At 45.1% G+C, this 19,482-nt stretch overlaps 1 protein-coding gene across 4 annotated transcripts in view; it reads right to left on the reverse strand.

Moving 5' to 3' along the window:
• LOC142491425 (multidrug resistance-associated protein 1-like) overlaps nt 1-19,482 on the reverse strand; it is a 118,242-nt gene that overhangs the window by 42,918 nt on the left and 55,842 nt on the right. For all 4 annotated transcript variants that reach the window (XM_075593972.1, XM_075593974.1, XM_075593973.1 and 1 more), the window contains 2 exons: nt 12,649-12,903; nt 5,465-5,530 (listed from right to left, as the gene is read on the reverse strand). In XM_075593972.1, the coding sequence (XP_075450087.1) occupies nt 5,465-5,530; nt 12,649-12,903 (321 nt within the window). The remainder of the gene's footprint in view (nt 1-5,464; nt 5,531-12,648; nt 12,904-19,482) is intronic.

Raw genomic sequence — 19,482 nt, forward strand, 5'->3', positions numbered from 1 at the left:
CTGATGGCCGCCGCAACTCCCTGGCTGTTCCCACGCATGCGCGATCACGCGCACGCTCGCGCAACCTGTCATGGCGGGCCCCGCTATTCGGGTGCACCGCCAAGACTCCGGGGACTCGGAGCGCTCCCTGCTCCGGCCCCCACCTTCGTGCCGTGCCGGCGGGTCCGTTGCTGCCTCCGGCGGCACCCGCGATCGCTCGGCACGCTACAAGGGGGTCTCTGGGGCTGAAATTAGACCGGGGCTACATACAGTACAGGGAGCAAAATGACACCAACACAATAGAACAAAACACAATAAAAAATAGAAAAAAAACTGGGAAAATGTGGAAGTGAAGAAAAAAAAGGGGGGGAGGGTGTACACAATGGGGGATAAACAGGGGGGCAACGTTTCGGGGACAAGCCCCTTCCTCGGGCCCGTTCCCCCTTGTCCCAAAGGAACAAGAGGTACTTCCCTTACCCCAGTACCCCTAAAACAGTGAACAAAATAAGCCCTAATTAACTAAGCAACACAAGATAATCTACCAAGCAAAAAGTGCTAAGGTACACTGTAATAGCAGCAAAGCAGGAGAATGCAAGGTGAGTACACAATAATGCAAAATCAAACCACAGGGTACAGATCAGCCATAGTAGTCTCTAGTTCTCTCCTCTCCTGTAAATGGCTATCTGACCGTGAGTGCTGTCTCTCATTTCTGTTCCTATAAATAAAAGTTGCAGTTGCATGCATTCAAAATGACTGTCATTTATTTTTGATAATACCTGAAGAGATTTAAAATTACTTTCCTTAACACTGGATCTGTTTTCCAATCAGTGACATATTGCTTGAAAAAGTAATAATTAAGTGGCATGTTGCAGTAATTCCTGAATATCAGTCCCTGGACAACAGAACAGTACTTTTCATCTTTATCTCTCGGTGAAAGGTTGGATGCCTTTCTAAATAAATGTTGTTGTATGTTGTGATCAATATTCTTTGACCAACAATAGAGTTCTATGTGTTATAAAGGCCCATCCCTAGGCGGTAGGCAGGTAGGGGTGGCGGGTCCCAGGGGGCGGCAAGTGGGAGAGAGTAGAAGCTTTCCTTTATTTTAAAAAATGCATGTATGAAGCAGGGTCTCCGGAGCTGATCCCCATTCATTTCAGCTTGAGGGACCCCCTGCTTCCTGAAATACTTACGGCCTTAGGGGTTACAGGATCTTTGCTCAGGTTGAAAGCCCCCAGTCACATGGGCCAATAGGAAGCCGCCTATGGCTTGTTATTGGCCCATGTGATGGGACAGCTAAACCTGAGCAGGAGATACCGGCACCCCCTAAGGAGGTTAGTAGCTCAGGAACAAGGGGTCCCCGGAGCTCAAATTAACAGGGTTCAGCTCTTGGGGGAAAATGTTTTTGGGTTTATTTTGTTGTTTTTTTTCTTTGGGGGAGAGAGGCGTCCTTAATAGTGCATGCCTAAGGGCGGCACATGCCCTAGGGAATAATATTTACACACCTCGTAAAATTAAAAAATACAAAGGGTGGCACTCGGCCACTATAACGCAGTTTGAGCGTGGACCCCGATTTTTTTTTTGCACACAGCACACTCAGCACCAGCAAACACACTGCACACACACAGCACCAGCAGACAGCACCAGCACACACTCACAGCACACTGCACACTCAGCACACTCACTGCACACTGCAGGTGGCCCCCGAGGACCACGCTATAACGGGGTTGAGCTGTATCTGAGTGAGTCAAGACACTGACTGGCACTGAGTTTGAAGCAGGTGGAACCTGTTTCAATTCCCGGTGTCGGCTCCTTGTGACCTTGGGCAAGTCACTTTATCTCCTTGTGCTTCTGGCACCAAAACCATAGATTGTAAGCTCCACGGGGCAGGGACCTGTGCCTGCAAAAATGTCTTCCTAAAGCGCTTAAGTAAAACTAGCAGCGCGATACAAGAACATGCTATATTATTATTATTATTATTAATAATAATAATATACACACACACACACACTAATACACCATACAGACTCTAATGCATTTACATATATAAACAACTTTTCCTACCCACACATACAAAGATGCATTTACTGTACAAATACTTAAATATAGATACATTTTTTTCCACAATACATTTTTCTTAAAAGTTTGTAAAAACAAATTTCCAGATAACATGACCTTTATATACTGCCATTTTTGGTGAAAATTTTGACCAATGTGACTTTGCAAAATGTAAAGAAGGGGAAATGGTGAAGGCGGTCACAGCAATAGAAGTCCAGCCCAGGAACAAATGAAGTTAAAATCAGCTTTAATATTACATGCTGTACATCACAGAAGGAGCACTCTGACGCGTTTCGTCCCTCTCCAGGACTTTATCAAAGTGATACTCTTTGATAAAGTCCTGGAGAGGGACGAAACGCGTCAGAGTGCCCCTTCTGTGATGTACAGCATGTAATATTAAAGCTGATTTTAACTTCATTTGTTCCTGGGCTGGACTTCTATTGCTGTGACCGCCTTCACCATTTCCCCTTCTTTCCAATTGCTATCGCTATGGCTGGCGCACGCAGGCATTCACCATGGACTCCTCAAGCCTGAAGGACTGACGTCATCACCCCTCCACACGTGTGGACGTGCCGGAGCGCATCAGCGGCTGAGAGGCAACATCGCTCCTCCTCTCGGTAGGAAACGGCGTGCACGGATTAGCAGACAGCTGTTCCCCCACGTGGACATCGCGTCGGCGTTTACTTCGGAAGGAAGACGCCGCAGCTACCCGCACTACGGGGAAAGGCACACCAGAGGAACCCTTCAGCAGTGTGGAACAGCTCACCGCAACCACACAAAGGATACTCAAGACACCGGGCAGGGTAAGGGCAGCAGCTAGTGGCCTCAGGAGGTTCACGAGTGGGGTGTCTCTGGACACTTCATTTCCTGCACCCAGCCACTATCTGCAAAACGGGCCCCCCGCCCTGGGTGAGTCTAATCCTTTATTTTTTCAAGAAATTATTGTGTCCCAAATGGTGAATTGCTATATACTCTTAGTGAATTGAGGATCATTCCCCATACTAATCCTATAAAAAAATATACGTGACTTTGGCAGCATCAGTTGTTTTGGGTTCATTCCCTCATTTTCTGGCAAAATGTAAAGAAACTGCAAAATGTAGGAGAAATTAGCAATAAAATGTCAAGCACATTTGAATCAGGAAAGAAGGAGGCTCCTAAGCGTGCGCGCACACACACACACACACACACACACACACACACACACACACACACACACACAATCAAATACACAAAAGAAACCGAAAGAAGTAGGGAACTCAATATTATAAAGCCTACTTCAGATAGGCTTGTAAAATCTAGCAAAAAAAAGGATAAACCAGATTGCACCCCTAAGCATAATAATTAGTTCAAACACTAAATATATTTAATGCAAAAAATGTAGCCATGGGGTGCACATGTGGAGACATATACACATCTCTACAGATCACTATTATAAATTTAAACAGTACAGGCAGTCCTCGTTTTACAACGCTTCGCTTTACAACGAATGGTTTATCCAACGCTATGCAATGCATACCTATATTCATTTTTACAACGCCAAAATGGCTTATCCAACGCTTACGACGCTTTGCAACGTTGTGTATGTGTGTATATATAAACACATTCACATAAACTTGCAAAGCATCGTAAGAGCATATATATATAATATTATACTATATAATATTATATTATACTATATAATATATTATTTATTATGTTATATTATATATATAACTAGCTGAGAGACCCGGCGTTGCCCGGGATGTAAATGCGTAATAGGTAGTATTATTTATAACTCGTGGAACAATAGATGAGTATTTGTTGTAAAGGTTTCGGGGGGGGGGAGAAAGGGGAGCGGGGGGGGAGAAAGGGGAGCGGGGGGGGAGAAAGGGGAGCGGGGGGGGAGAAAGGGGAGCGGGGGGGGAGAAAGGGGAGCGGGGGGGGGGGAGAAGGGGGAGCGGGGGGGGGAGAAGGGGGAGCGGGGGGGGGAGAAATGGGAGCGGGGGGGAGAAAGGGGAGCGGGGGGGGAGAAAGGGGAGCGGGGGGGGAGAAAGGGGAGCGGGGGGGAGAAAGGGGAGCGGGGGGGAGAAAGGGCAGGGGGGGGAGAAAGGGGAGGGGGAGGGAGAAAGGGGAGGGGGGGGGGAAAGGGGAGCGGGGGGGGGAAAGGGGAGTGGGGGGGGGAAAGGGGAGTGGGGGGGGTGGAGAGCAGTGGGCATATGTATTGTCATAATTTATGTATGGGCATTTCCCCCCCCCTCCTCCGTGCGTCCGTCCCCCTGCTGGTTCGGCTGGTGTCCCCCCCCCGTTCCCCGTGACTCCCCCCCCCGTTCCCTGTGACTCGCGCTCCCCCCCCCCCCGGCGCCCGCTTGGTCCCCCGATGTGCCGTCCTGCTGAGTGAGGCGTGCAGGCGGCTGCAGGAAGCGCCCTGTGTGGGCCTAAGACTCGCGCTCCCCCCCCGGCGCCCGCTCGATGTGGCGTCTGGCTGAGCGGCGGTAGGAAGCGCCCTGTGTGTGTGGGCCTGAGGCTGAGGCAGGACGCGCAGTGGGCCTGAGGCTGAGGCGGCATGCGCAGTGGGCCTGAGGCTGAGGCGGGACGCGCAGTGGGTCTGAGGCTGAGGCGGGACGCGCAATGGGCCTGAGGCTGAGGCGGGACGCACAGTGACTTACCTGAGCGGGTGGTAGCGCCGGGGAGGTAAGGGAGCGGCTGGGGTAGGAGGGCCGCGCTTCCCGTCCGGAGCCAGTGCAGGGCGGCGCACGTGAGGGGGGGGGAGGGGGGCGGACAGAGGGTGTGTGTGTGTGTGTATAGAGCTGCTGTGTTGTGTGTGTGTGTATAGAGCTGCTGTGTTGTGTGTGTGTGTGTATAGAGCTGCTGTGTTGTGTGTGTGTGTGTGTATAGAGCTGCTGTGTTGTGTGTGTGTGTGTGTGTGTGTGTATAGAGCTGCTGTGTTGTGTGTGTGTGTGTGTGTGTGTGTGTGTGTATAGAGCTGCTGTGTTGTGTGTGTGTGGCCCGTCACTCCGCCTCAGGCCAATGAGAGGTGTGCGGGGGCGGGCGACCCAAGGGACCAATGAGATTTCCCCTAGGGACACCGGACATCCAGGCAGGCAAACATACAGTGCTTTCACTAATATATATAATACAGTATATACACTATATAATTTATGTGTGTGCTGCATATCTTATTGCCTGCATAAAATATTTGGTCTATTTTAGTGTTAAAAATGCCTTCAGGAACGGAACCTTTCATTTAAACAGTGTTCCTATGGGAAAACGTGTTTCGCTTTACAACGCCATTTTGAGTAACGCATTGTGTCGGATAACCGAGGACTGCCTGTACTCAGTATGTAGCACAGTGGTATTCAACCTTTTTTTGGTTAAGGAACCTTATAATTAAATACTATGATTTACAGAAGCATCAATTCAGTGCAATATCAAACGACACAAAATACTGTACCTTTATTCCATGTAAAATTTCATTCAACAATTTGATGCGTTGGTCTTTACTTTTCAAATGACTTTTCTGTGTAGGATAAATGTTAAAAACTGTATTATCACGTATAGATATTGTGTTCTCATTTTAGGCTGTGTGATACCTGATCTCTTCCTGGATTCTTCCCATAAAGAAAACCCTGATCTGTTGGGTGAAGAGAAGCATGACTTGGCTTGAGGGGCCATGGAGTGATTTGTTTGGTGGGGGGGTGGGAGGGGGAGGAGGATGAGGGAGGGAGAGGTTACTTAAGGCAGCGGTGCGCAAACTGGGGGGAGCGAGACTGCCGACGGGGGCGCGGGGTTTACAGAGGCCCCGCGCGCTTCCCGAAGGCACTTAAATTAAGTGCCGGGGGGAGCTGTAGGGCCTCTGTAAACCTAACTTACCGTGGCTCCGGCGGCTTCCTACCTGCGTCGCGATGGCAACGCAGCGTCAAAATGACGCTGCAAGGTCATGTGACGTCACGTTGCTATGGCAACGTGACGTCATTACGCCGGAGCGCGGGTGTGACAAGGGTAAATAAAAGCCACCAGTTATATGCCTGGAAAACCTATGTCTAGTCTGCAGTGCAGCACTGACTAGGTTAAACTTCAGCTGGGAACCTCAGGACAATTAGTTGGATCCCAGCTGCCTAATCAAGGTGTGTTAAAACCCAGGTTGTAGACACTGGAGCTGGCTGTTGATGAGAGAGGAGTAAGCTGCTAAAGTGAGTCCTGAAAACAAGGTCTGAGTAGCAAAGTAGTGAAACTGTGAACTCTCTGTCCCCTGCATAGAAAAAGGGTAACTGCATATATATAAACTGCCTGCTAAAGAGAAACTGTTTTGTTCGGTTTGCTGAAGGAAAAGCCATTTTCGTTTGTTGCTGAAAAAGAGCTATTTTTGTTTTGTGTGCTGTATATTTTTCAAGGCAAAATAAAACAGCCTTGTCAAGAAACCCACGTGTGTAGTTGCATGTACCCTGCAACATATGGTTGTCAAGAAGTGAGATTTGATTTTTTTTCAAAAGGCTCCTGCAGTTAAAGGGCCACACACACACACAAGAATGGAAGAAATGTTTAAAGCATTTCTGTGCGAGAGAGCCCAGCTGCAAGCGGAGAGAGATGAAAGACTACAGACAGCACAGGATGAGCGGATTGCCAAGCTGCTGACCCAATTCCAAGGGTCTGCCGGTGCAGAACTGGCCAGCAGACCCCCAATACTCCTTACGAAAATGGCTCCGAATGAGGATCCAGAGGCTTTTTTACAAACATTTGAAAGAGTCGCCGGAGCTCAGGGCTGGGCTGCAGATCGTTGGGCAACTGCTTTGGCCCCGCTCCTCATAGGTGAAGCCCAGGCCTCATATCAGGGCCTCCCTACAGATCAGGCAATGGACTACCGCCAAGTAAAAGCCGCCATACTGGATCGCTTAGGTCTGACCCCAGAGACCTACCGGCAGCAGTTCCGGAACATGAAGTACACCGCTAAGATGAGACCCCAGGTCCTCGCTCAGCGATTATTGGACTTGTGTACGCGCTGGATACAACCCGAGGAGTGCACTAAGGAGGCAATTCTTGAGCAGGTGGTTTTGGAACAATTTCTACAAGTAATACCCCCTCCCGCACGCTCGTGGGTAAAACGCCACGCTGCTGAAACCCTAGCTTTGGCGGTCCGACTCGTGGAGAACTTCCTTGGGGCTGAGCAGCAGGAGAGTGTCCTGGACCCGACTCCATGGCACTTGCGGACGCCCAAAGAGGGAAATCGGATTAATCGGGAACCTACGGCCCGTCACGGAACCGCCAAGTCCAAAGGAAGGAGCAGTCGTTCCAGCAAGGACGGAGTCCAAATGCTGGTCCCTGCAGAGACCCTCATCTCCTTCCGGATGCGGCTCGTCGCAAAGTGAGAGGAACTTCCGAGGACGTCGCCCACAGGATCCACCAGATGCCTGGTCTCCAGTAACCGGTCCAGCGGAGCGCTATCCACAGCCCCCTCCTGCGAGGGAACCCTCTCCATGTTCTGCCTGCGGAGAACAAGGCCACCGGTATGTGGACTGTCCACTGATGGATTGTTCATTCAGCAGAACCGTTGCCCCGGCTTTTTCTGGGGAAAATTACAAGCCCTGGCTACTTCCAGCCCTGATTGGGGGAAAAAACGTCCAGGCCCTTGTAGATTCGGGCTCTGGGAAAACTCTGGTCCTCCAGGAACTGTTACCGCCCAACGTGTGTTCTTCTGACTCCCCATGGAGCATAGAATGTATACACGGCGATGTAAAACCTTATCCGATGGCCAAAATCCGGCTACAGGTAAAAGGTCAGGAGGCTTACCTCGAAGTAGGAGTCGCTCCTTAGCTACCTGCCCCCGTTATGCTCGGTTGGGACTGGCCTTTCTTTGCGGACCTAATGGCCCCAGTCTTTCACGAGGAACCTATTTCTGGGGCTCAGGAGAACCCTGGCAAACTGTTCCCCTTCTCGGCAGACATTTTTCCCAATAGACACTGGGTTCAAAAGACTCGGAAGCAAAGACGCTTGGACAAACAGAACTGGTTGCAGAAATCTGGGACTCAAGGTGACCATTCTAGTAGTCAGAGGTCACAAGTGATGGCTGGGGATGGCCAAAGGGAGGGGGATATGGGCCCTGGAGATTTACCAGACCTGTACCTCCCTGACTTTCACCAGAAGCAAAGGGAAGACCCAGTCCTTGCGAGACAGTATGACAAGGTGGTGAAAATTGATGAACAGATTTTAGATGCACATGGGGTGATAGTATTCCCCCATTTTGAGCTATCAAAAGATATCCTATATAGGGTGAATAGGCAGACACAAACAGGGGAGGTCACCAGACAGATATTGGTTCCCAAGGCGTTTGTTAAATCTGTGTTCACTCTAGCCCATACTGTCCCTTGGGGTGGTCACCTGGGCAGGGATAAAACATTGGACCGTATTTCATCCCGATTCTATTGGCCAGGGATGCATAGTGATATTGCTAAGCTATGTGCAGCATGTCCGGAGTGCCAGCTAACTAGTCCAAAAGGACAAAAACCAGCCCCTTTGGTTCCTCTACCCTTGGTGTCAGTTCCCTTTGAGAGGATTGGGGTAGACTTGGTAGGACCTCTAGAACCTTCTGCGAAAGGACACAGGTTTATCCTTGTAATAGTGGACTATGCAACAAGGTATCCTGAGGCGTTCCCCCTGAGAACAGCAACGGCGAAGCAAGTAGCCAACAAGTTGTTGGAACAGTTCTCACGGGTTGGACTTCCCCAGGTTATGTTGACAGACCAAGGTACAAATTTCATGGCTAAACTGATGCAGGATGTCTTAAAGTTACCAGAGGTCACGTCGTACATCGGTCTACCATCCACAGACTGACGGATTGGTGGAAAGATTTAACCGAACTCTAAAAGGGATGCTGAGGAAATTTGTAGACTCAGAAAAGAGAGCCTGGGATGAACTTCTCCCTTTTCTGCTGTTTGCAGTGCGGGAAGTTCCCCAGGCCTCCACGGGATTCTCTCCATTTGAATTGCTCTATGGCCGCCAACCGTGGGGTATCCTACACCTCCTAAAGGAGTCCTGGAAGGAGCAGCAGTCCCCTTATAAGAATACCCTGCAATATGTACTAGACCTTAGGAAGCGCCTAGATGTGGTCGGCCATTTTGCCAGGGAGAATCTTAGATCAGCCCAGGACAGTCAGGAGAGACATTGCAATCAGAATGCTCGCATGAGAGTGTTTCACCCAGGAGACCAGGTGATGTTATTGTTACCCAGTTGCGAGAGTAAACTCCTGGCCAAATGGCAGGGCCCATTCGAAGTACTCCGCCGTACGGGTGATGTGGATTACGAGATCGCTCAACCAGGGTCCAGGAAGGGTAAACAAATTTACCATGTGAACGTGCTGAAACCCTGGAAGATGCAGCGGTCTCTATTCATCCACCCGGTGGAGGAGGAAACGGACTTGGGTCCTCAGCCTCCACGGGAGAACATCGTGAGTGACGATAAAATCCCAATGGGTAAACAGTTGTCCTCTGAACAAAAAGGGGACTTGTTAGCAATAATTACACAATTCCAGGATGTTTTTTCTGACTTACCAGGACAAACTAACTTAATTTCCCATGCAATCGAGACAGCACCTGGGGGTAAAAGTACGTTCCCGTCCTTATAGGTTGCCTGAAAGTCGTAGGGCTCTGGTAGAGAAGGAGGTACAAGAAATGTTACACTTAGGAGTGATTGAGGAATCATGCAGTGAGTGGTGTAGTCCACTAGTTATGGTCCCTAAACCCGATGGGAAGGTAAGATTTTGTGTGGACCTCCGAAAGGTCAATGCGGTATCCAAGTTTGATGCATATCCGATGCCAAGGGTGGACGAATTAATTGACGCCCTTGGTAACGCGGAATATATATCCACGTTGGACTTGACAAAAGGATACTGGCAAATACCCTTAGAGGAAAAGTCCAAATGCAAAATAGCCTTTGCCACTCCCATGGGTTTATACCAGTTTGTGACAATGCCATTTGGACTGCATGGAGCCGCAGCCACATTTCAGAGACTCATGGATAAGGTACTGAGGCCCCATAGGACTTATGCCGCAGCCTACTTAGATGACATTGTCATTTATAGTAAACACTGGCGGGCCCATCTAAATAGGCTGAAAGCGGTCCTCAAATCTCTAAGAGAGGCAGGGCTCACAGCCAACCCTAAGAAATGTGCCTTGGGTAAAGCGGAAAGCAAATATTTAGGGTATGCAGTGGGAGGTGGAAAAGTAAGGCCACTAGCCGACAAGGTAGCTGCCCTGAAAGAAGTTCCGACCCCCCAAACAAAAACGCAGGTACGCTCTCTGCTGGGTTTAGCAGGGTACTACCGGCGGTTCATCTCCAACTATTCGAAAGTGGCAGCCCCTTTAATGGACCTCACAAAAAAGTGTGCCCCTACACAAGTGGTGTGGTCAAGGGATTGTCAGAGAGCCTTTGAGGACATAAAAGGTGTCTATCAGAGGGTCCCATCCTTAGAAGCCCAGACTTCAACAGCCCTTTTATAGTGCAAACAGATGCATCAGAGATAGGGCTAGGGGCAGTGTTGTCACAACAGTTTGGGGGAGTTGAACATACTATCCTTTTCCTGAGTAGGAAATTGTTCCCAAGGGAAAAAAATCACTCAGTGATTGAGAAAGAGTGCCTCGCAGTAAAGTGGGCAATCGAGGCTTTGAGGCATTACCTGGCAGGAGTCCATTTTACTTTGGTGACGGATCATGCTCCACTGAAATGGTTAAATAGCATGAAGGATTCCAATGCTATATTGACTAGGTGGTATATGGCCCTCCAACCCTTCTCATTTGAGATTCAGCATAGGCCGGGAAAAGGGAACGCAAATGCTGACTTCATTTCTAGAGAAGGGGTGGATGGTCGGGCTTCAGCCGTGCGTAGCCCCAGCCACACACTAACAGGGGAGGAATGTGACAGGGTAAATAAAAGCCACCAGTTATATGCCTGGAAAACCTATGTCTAGTCTGCAGTGCAGCACTAACTAGGTTAAACTTCAGCTGGGAACCTCAGGACAATTAGTTGGATCCCAGCTGCCTAATCAAGGTGTGTTAAAACCCAGGTTGTAGACACATGAAGCTGGCTGTTGATGAGAGAGGAGTAAGCTGCTAAAGTGATTCCTGAAAACAAGGTCTGAGTAGCAAAGTAGTGAAACTGTGAACTGTCTGTCCCCTGCATAGAAAAGGGTAACTGCATATATATAAACTGTCTGCTAAAGAGAAACTGTTTTGTTCGGTTTGCTGAAGGAAAAGCCATTTTCGTTTGTTGCTGAAAATAGCTATTTTTGTTTTGTGTGCTGTATATTTTTCAAGGCAAAATAAAACAGCCTTGTCAGGAAACCCACGTGTGTAGTTGCATGTACCCTGCAACAGTGGGTAAGTTGGGGTTGGGGGGGCGCGGGAGTGAGGGGACAGCCGGCAGGGGGGCGCAGGGAAAAAAGTTTGCGCCCCCCTGACTTAAGGGACGGCAGCCTCGTGACCTACTTCCTTCATCCTGACAAACCCCTTTTGTGGTCCAGATTTATTGGGGAATGTTAGGTTTTATGATTATTCTCATGATGATGTTGTAGCATGTTATAATTAATTAAAAAAAGAATAGTGAGTATAATAATATAAAAGGAGGGCATATAGTAGGGTAAAAAGGTGGTATTGGTGTTATATGTTTGTCACAGCCGGAGGGGTGCGGACTGGTCAGTTTGCCCAAATCATTAATTTGTTGGAATCTGAGGGTTCCAACAGGAGGCACTCTTGGGTCAAGGCTATGTGCGGCGGGGTACGTGGCGTACTCCTAATAGGGACCCCGGGTGGTACGAACCATGAGTGATCACTGGGTCATGTACTGTAGCAACAGTGAGCATATGAGGGTTCACTGGTTGGGGTTACTTGTTGACCGGTTCCAGGAGGTTGCGGTTTACATTTACTAAAAGGTGGTGGCCATTTGTACCCAACAAAGGTTGTTTATATTTGGGTGGGTTATTAAACGTAAGGGGCAAGAGTCAATGGGGACAAGGGTTAAGCAAGCATGCAAATGGACAAGGGTCAAGGTTACTGTGATATGCTTATCTCTTAGCAGCTGCACTTTTTAAATTTGTAACCAAAATTCATGAAGCAATTTACTTCTTTCTACTGCTACTAAAGATGTTACAAAAGCTGCTGTTTCTGCTTCTTTTTATTTATCTCCCTTAACTAGATGCAAATCAGTGATACTCAATTCAAACAAAAACAACTGTCTTGTTTATTTAGCTGTTCAAAATACCTTCTAATAATAAATATACAGCTCCCAAGATGTCATATTTTTGTATTAAGGGAGGCCCTTTCTACCTGCAAAGCTTAATATGTGATGAGTGTTGATTCAATTTATATCAAGAGTTTGCAAAGAAATTGAATATATAAATATAAAAACATATACAACAAACATTTAAATATTTTCAAGTCTCTTTTGATGTCCTGTGAGCGATGCACTATTTACACTGTGTTACTGAGTTATCTTATATGTTATATTTTCAGTATGAAGTGTACCAGTACAAACTATTAGCCAGCAAATCATCTACAGTACTATTACACTCTAATATAACTATATAAGTTTCTAATAGATTTCATCAATACACATAAAAGTAAACTTTACTTTGTAACATTGCCTTCATACCTTTAGCTGTTTTACTTTAGAAGCAATAAATGCATTTATAGGTATGACCAGAACTAGCACGGCCACGCCTGCCAGAACGGATGCACCGAGCTCTTGCCATAGAAAGATGATGGCCATCAGAATCTGGAATGGAGCTGACCAAAGGAGATTGAGGTTGATCATTAGGTCCATGAGTTGTTGTGCATCTGCTGACATTAAGTTCACTAGTTCACCAGTTGTAAATTTTCTCCGGGACGAGTTTGCCAGATATAATGACTATAAATAAAATAGAAATAATATTTAAAAATTAGGAGATAAAGAATGGACCCCTAATAGAGAGGGAACTGCAGAGAGAGAGAGAGAGAGAGTTGCCCACTGGGTCAGTGCATGCAGCAGGGCCAAGCAGAGACCAGGACCTGACAGTGCAGAGGGAAGCAGGCAGACAGAGAGAGAGAGAGAGAGAGAGAGAGAGAGAGAGAGAGAGAGAGAGAGAGAGAGAGAGGATTAGGGAGCCCAGCTGTGCAGGAATTACACCAGGTTGGAGTGGGTGAGCTAACCCACAAAGGATATAAACAGCAGTTATATTGCCATTACAGTTTGATCTTTGTGAAGCAACACACACTGTTTATGAGCTCCAATGATTGCGCTAGCACACCAGGATCTACAGGCCAGTACCCCATGGAAGGGAGGCTGGACAGAGATAAAAGTTATTATTTGTTTGCGCAGCGTTCGCACTGTTAGTATAGTTTGTTTAAATATATATGTGTAGGGAGGGATTGAGATTAAGAGTCACTGTACTGATTCATATGTGATATGCAACACCACGAATTATAGCTATATGAGTATATAAAGTTTGTTATAATTCATTACCACTGTGTTGTGTCTAGTCACTACAGTCTCACATAACATGTACCACACACTATAAGAATTAAACAGTAACCTATAGGACTTAGGCTCCTACCTAAGTGATGGGCCATCTAATCTGACGTAAAATAAAGAGGGGATATATATATATATATATATATATATATATTATACACAAAGATCACTTGTGAGCACATTCACATGTCTTAGGCAGGTCTACAACCCTGCCTATCACCATTATCCCCAGCATACAGTGCTTCCAGTGCAGCAAGGGATTCTAGGAAATGACATGCAAATGAGCACACAATATGTCACCTTTTGTCTGAAAAACCATTGTTACATGGAGCCCATATAAGCTAATGCTCGCTGTAAACACAGCTTTAAAAGCACCGCATGGGAATCAGATGCAAAGCCAGAGCAACCATTCACAGACATGTTTCAATCTTAATGGGTATCAGCAGTGTTGGTTGTACTGTAGGGTTTACCATCACGTTTTAAGTTATGGTGGGTGAAAAAGGCAACAAGAAATCTCCACCGTATTGCATATAGCAAATAAAAAGATCACTTGTGAGCACATTCACATGTCATCCAACCTCACCCTGAGGAGACCCATAAAGGTCGAAACATGTCTGTGAGTGGTTTCTCTGGCTTTCCTTATAATCCCATGCTGTGCTTAAAAGCTGTATTAACAGCGAGCATTGGCTTATAAAGGTTCCATGCAAAAATGGATTTCACGCAAAAGGTGACACGGTGCGCTCATTTGCATGTCATTTCCCAGAATCCTTTGCTGCAGTGGAAGCACTGTATGCTAGGTGATAATGGTGACAGGCAGGGTTGCAGACCTGTCAAAGGCCGAGCTCACGGTGACGGCTCGGGTACCCTTCCATGCGCACACTCCTGCAGCCCGAGCACTGCGTGCGCTAGCTGCAGGAGATGGGTCGCGGTGATCAGGCATGGCGAACGTGTCACGGAGCTGGTACGCCCTCATTGGCTGAACCAGCTCACGTGACGCCACGCGACTGCAGCCTCAATTTCAATTTTTGTTGTGGTGGCAAAATGTAGCTGCGTCGGTGTACGCAGCACCGCGGGCACTTAAGGAACTATCTTAGACAATCAAGTAAGAGTCCTTGAAGTGCGCGGACGCAAGCGCGCGTATCGACACCGCCACCGTGAGCTCTGCTTAAGACATGTGAATGTGCTCACAAGTGATCTTTTTACTTGTTATAGTATATATATACACTTTTGTATTTGCTGGGTGAGAAGAAGATAGAGGACATCAAAAATGTAGGGTCTTTTTTTTTCTTCTAATTGCATAGACATACACACAATAAATACAAAATGGCGTTAGTTAAATACATTTCAGTTAAAAAAGCAACACAATCATCATGCAACTTGTGCCACCAAGTATCTAGTTATTTTGCTGTAAATGTTACAAATTCCTCAATACTATGAAGTACATAGTACACAAAGAAACATTTTGAGCTATTGACCTGAAATCCCAATTAAGGTATCAACTCAGCAATTAGAGAAAAAAAAAGACCCTACATCTAGATGTCCTTTATCTTCTCACCCAGCAAATACAAAAGTGATATAACTTTAACATGCAGTAATTCAATTACGGAGAAGTCAAAGGCAATATAGTATGTTTTTCTAAAATATGATTCTTGTTATGAGTTATGAGTGGATAAAGCTTTAATATTTTTGAGAGATCATTCTTTTTTCTGAACCCCACCATATTTAAAATGATGTATTCATTAAAATCTGTTATACAGTATTTACCGTATATGTTTGATACTAGGGTTTTATCTAATATTTATATATCTTGATGTAAATCTCTTACTGGTTTGTATGTGCAGTGATCCTTGAATTTTTTTTGGTCTTAGTTTTCTTTCTTTTGTCTTTTGTATATTGAAAACTATAAAACTTAATAAAAATAATATTTAAAAAAAATCTTTGTTAGTCCTACATTGATAGATACAAAATATGAATATAGCAAACCACTGTTTGAGGTTGTATAAATATATGTTCTTTGTAGAGGTAAAAGTCATTAAACATAGTACAGTCTTCAGGAAGTGCATTAAGTGAGTTTTTGATATATCATATTAATCAGGGTAGCACTAAGACACATTTCTGAGAGCACCTATCAATGAATCAGCTGTACTCACTATAAGCCAATAAATACATAGCTGTGTGTACAATGTATACATAATAGACGTCTGTAGGGAGAAGATCTTAGCAGTAGAACTAAACTGGCAAAAGAAACTTGGGGAACCAAGAGTAGGTGAAAGCTGGTTGATGCTATCTCCTGAAAATCCACTTTACAATCCAATAAGAGCCAAATAAAAATATATCTACTGGGTACGGGGATTGATCACACTGAATACAGTAAGTAATCCATGCAAACTGGCCACCAAACTAATTCCAGGACTCCAGGAATATATAGTACTATATGTGACTTGATATCTTTTTCTTTTCACTGTCAAATGAAGGATCAGAAGCCATTGTTTGCAAAACATATTTGCAGGTCCTGTACCAGTATTACAAATGGTAAAGATAAAAAAGGTCACATTTTGCTTGTTTTTAGTGTCAATGATACTTAGGCTTAAAATCCTTTAGGATCAAGCAGAACATAAACCATATTGTCTGTCCTATAATAAATAGCAGGTCACCCTACTGTATGTTATAAAATGTCAGTGCAGCAATGTGTGTGCGTGTGCGTGTGCGTGTGCGTGTGTAGGTGTGTAGGTAGATATTTGCATATTTGCTTTCCTGTGGAGGGTTTTTGTCACTTTTTTTACTCACCATAACTTAACTCAGTATTATGGTTTAGCCTATCCCATAGCCTCTCTTGCATTCCCAGTAAAATCAACCCCACACTGATGAGACCCATCAAGGTCGAAACGGCTGTCTGTGGGTGGTTTTCTGGGTATGCACCTTAACCCTGGCTGTGCTCAAAGCTGTGACCATGCAGCAAGCTTAAGCCTATAGGGAACCATGTTAAAAATAGTTATTGAGGCAAAAAGTGACACTGTGTGCTCATTTGCATGTCATTTCCCAGAATCCCTTGCTGCAGTGGAAGTGCTGTATGCTGGGTGATAATGGGGAAAGGCGGGGTTGCAGACCTGCCTAAGACATGCAGATGAGCATACAGTTATATTTGCATATATATATATATATTTTTTTTTTTTTTTTTTTTTTTTTTAATGTTCAACCCTCGGTTGTCAGGAAAAATATACTTTTGTCGGTCTAGTCATTTTTGGTCAAATAAAAATGGCTGCTGGCAATGTCACTGCCAGGACTTGCTCACGTTCCACCATCTTCCACTTATAATTTTTTCAGTTTTTTCAATAGCAAAATGGACCAAAGTTATGTGTCAAAAAAGGGGAATTCTGGTGATAAGGCTGTGGTGGTCAGGCTCCATAATACGAACTGGTTAAGATAAGTTAATAAAGAAAAATACTCTGGGAGTGACTGCCGCTTTAACTATCAGTTACATGTTTAACAATACCAGCATGAGTCATGGTTTCACACTCATGCTCCAGGTATATGGGTTTGTTGGACACTTTGAAATTGATTAATGAACTACAGCAACTGATATGGTTCATTCTTTTTGCTGCTAACTATGCTAGATAAGATTTCAAGTAAACATTACCACTTAAATTCAATTATTTATCTATGTCACATGTAATTTGATGTAGTTACCCTACGTGTCCAATAAATAAAGGATTCTACCAGTTGTTTTTTTTTTTTAACAGCAATGCAACCCGCACAGTAAAGAGAACACCTACATTCAACCACTGTTACTTGTTTCTTTATGACAGAGAGGAAAAAACATAGCTTGTTTAAAGTCACAGAGTGCTAACAGCAAAGCGAGAAAGAGAGCCCAAAACCTTTTACAGGCATACCCCGTTTAAGGACACTCACTTTAAGTACACTCGCGAGTAAGTACATATCGCCCAATAGGCAAACGGCAGCTCGCGCATGCACCTGTCAGCACGTCCTGAACAGCAATACCGGCTCCCTACCTGTACCAAAGCTGTGCTCAAGCGGGGAGACTATAGAGCCTGTTACAAATGCGTTACTTACTTCAGTTATGCACGTATATGACGATTGCCGTACAGTACATGCATCGATAAGTGGGAAAAAGGTAGTGCTTCACTTTAAGTACATTTTCGCTTTACATACATGCTCCAGTCCCATTGCGCACGTTAATGTGGGGTATGCCTGTACAGTACTGTATTAGCAAATGCAAAGGCAGTGGCACGGACTATGACAAATACTATTTGTGGCACACCCGTTGATAATTGCTGCCACAGCTTTGTGCAAACAGTAGCTGCCAATGGCCAAGATTCTAATGATAATAATTTCTACTTGCATACCACAGACAAATCTATACTAACAGGATTTACAGGATTCACAAGGATTGTATTGCTGACTCGAGCACACGGAGATAACATGATTTGCTCAAGGTCACAAGGAACTTGCGCTGAGAAGCAATCTGGGTTCTTCAATCCCACAGATCAGTATGTTTAAATGCCATCAGACATATGGCCACGTGATCAAAGCGTTGTTAAGCCACTTAACGTAGCATTAACCTACTGTAAGGTAACATCACGTTAATAGTAACACTATCCTCAGAAGACAATAACTTAACATTAAGTCCTGTTTTGTCCCGTAAAGAGTATAGCGGTAACTAAAACAGACGATAATGACACAATTGAGGCGTTATATTATCTCATATCCACTAAAGTCCATTAAGGTTAAAGCAGGTAACTTAATGTAATGTTATTTACGTTAAACCTAAACTTGCTGTTACTCCCATCCAGACACTGAAATAGGTATGTTGCCATGTATAATTGGGTGTAACACCACAGTTAGCCATAATTGAAATAACATTTCATTATTCTTCTCTCTTTCCACTTCAGCAAAAGTCTGGAACCTATGGATAGGAGTGACGCATTATTGCAAGATAACGCAGCTTTATGTTACAATAACTTGACCTTAAGCCTATGTCAATGAAGTGTAGTTCTGACGTTGTATGTGCATATAATTTGCTTCATGGATTCCATCTTGTTATCTCAGGGAACATAACGTCTTTTTCGTTTTTCAGTGATATCATGATATGAGCTCTGATTTACCCGATCTTTGAGCATCTGACCCATGTCATAAATATGTAGATTCTTTTTCCACACTAGTAATTTATTTTACTGATTTTGATAAAGAACATCAAACCATACCCCAGAGTGGAATTCTGTGTCACATGTACTGTACCAAGTAGAAGTAGCAGATGATGGACTCTTCTGGGAGCCCAGTTTTGACTGCATTTGCTGGTCTCAATAGGCTTATGTGTTTTAAGATCGCATGGCTATGGGGCCTGTATACAAAGATCATATTTGAATGTATTTCCAAAATGTTGTACTCAAAAGTAGTACAAACCTTTATAAAATGTGCGTCGTATGTACAGTATGAAGGTCATTATGTCACTTCATAGATACTATACATAATTAGTTATTTGAAATAAAGTTAGTTAGACACATTGCTTCATGTTCAATTCTTAATTGATATAATTTAAATGAAAATAATTCTGTGAATTTTGTAATTATAACTAGACTAGGAAATATACAGCAACATACAGTCACTGTGTTTTCTGCTCTGTCCTGGTGTGTGTGTCACTGTGTTTTCTGCTCTGTCCTGGTGTGTGTGTCACTGTGTTTTCTGCTCTGTCCTGGTGTGTGTGTCACTGTGTTTTCTGCTCTGTCCTAGTGTGTGTGTCACTGTATTTTCTGCTCTGTCCTGGTGTGTGTGTCACTGTGTTTTCTGCTCTGTCCTGGTGTGTGTGTCACTGTGTTTTCTGCTCTGTCTTGGTGTGTGTGTGTGTGAGAGAGAGAGAGAGAGAGAGAGAGAGAGAGAGAGAGAGAGAGAGAGAGAGAGAGAGAGAGAGAGAGAGAGAGAGAGAGAGAGAGAGAGAGAGAGAGAGAGAGAGAGAGGAGG

Source organism: Ascaphus truei, chromosome 3 (assembly GCF_040206685.1).
Source record: "Ascaphus truei isolate aAscTru1 chromosome 3, aAscTru1.hap1, whole genome shotgun sequence".
In the NCBI taxonomy this organism is placed as follows: domain Eukaryota; kingdom Metazoa; phylum Chordata; class Amphibia; order Anura; family Ascaphidae; genus Ascaphus; species Ascaphus truei.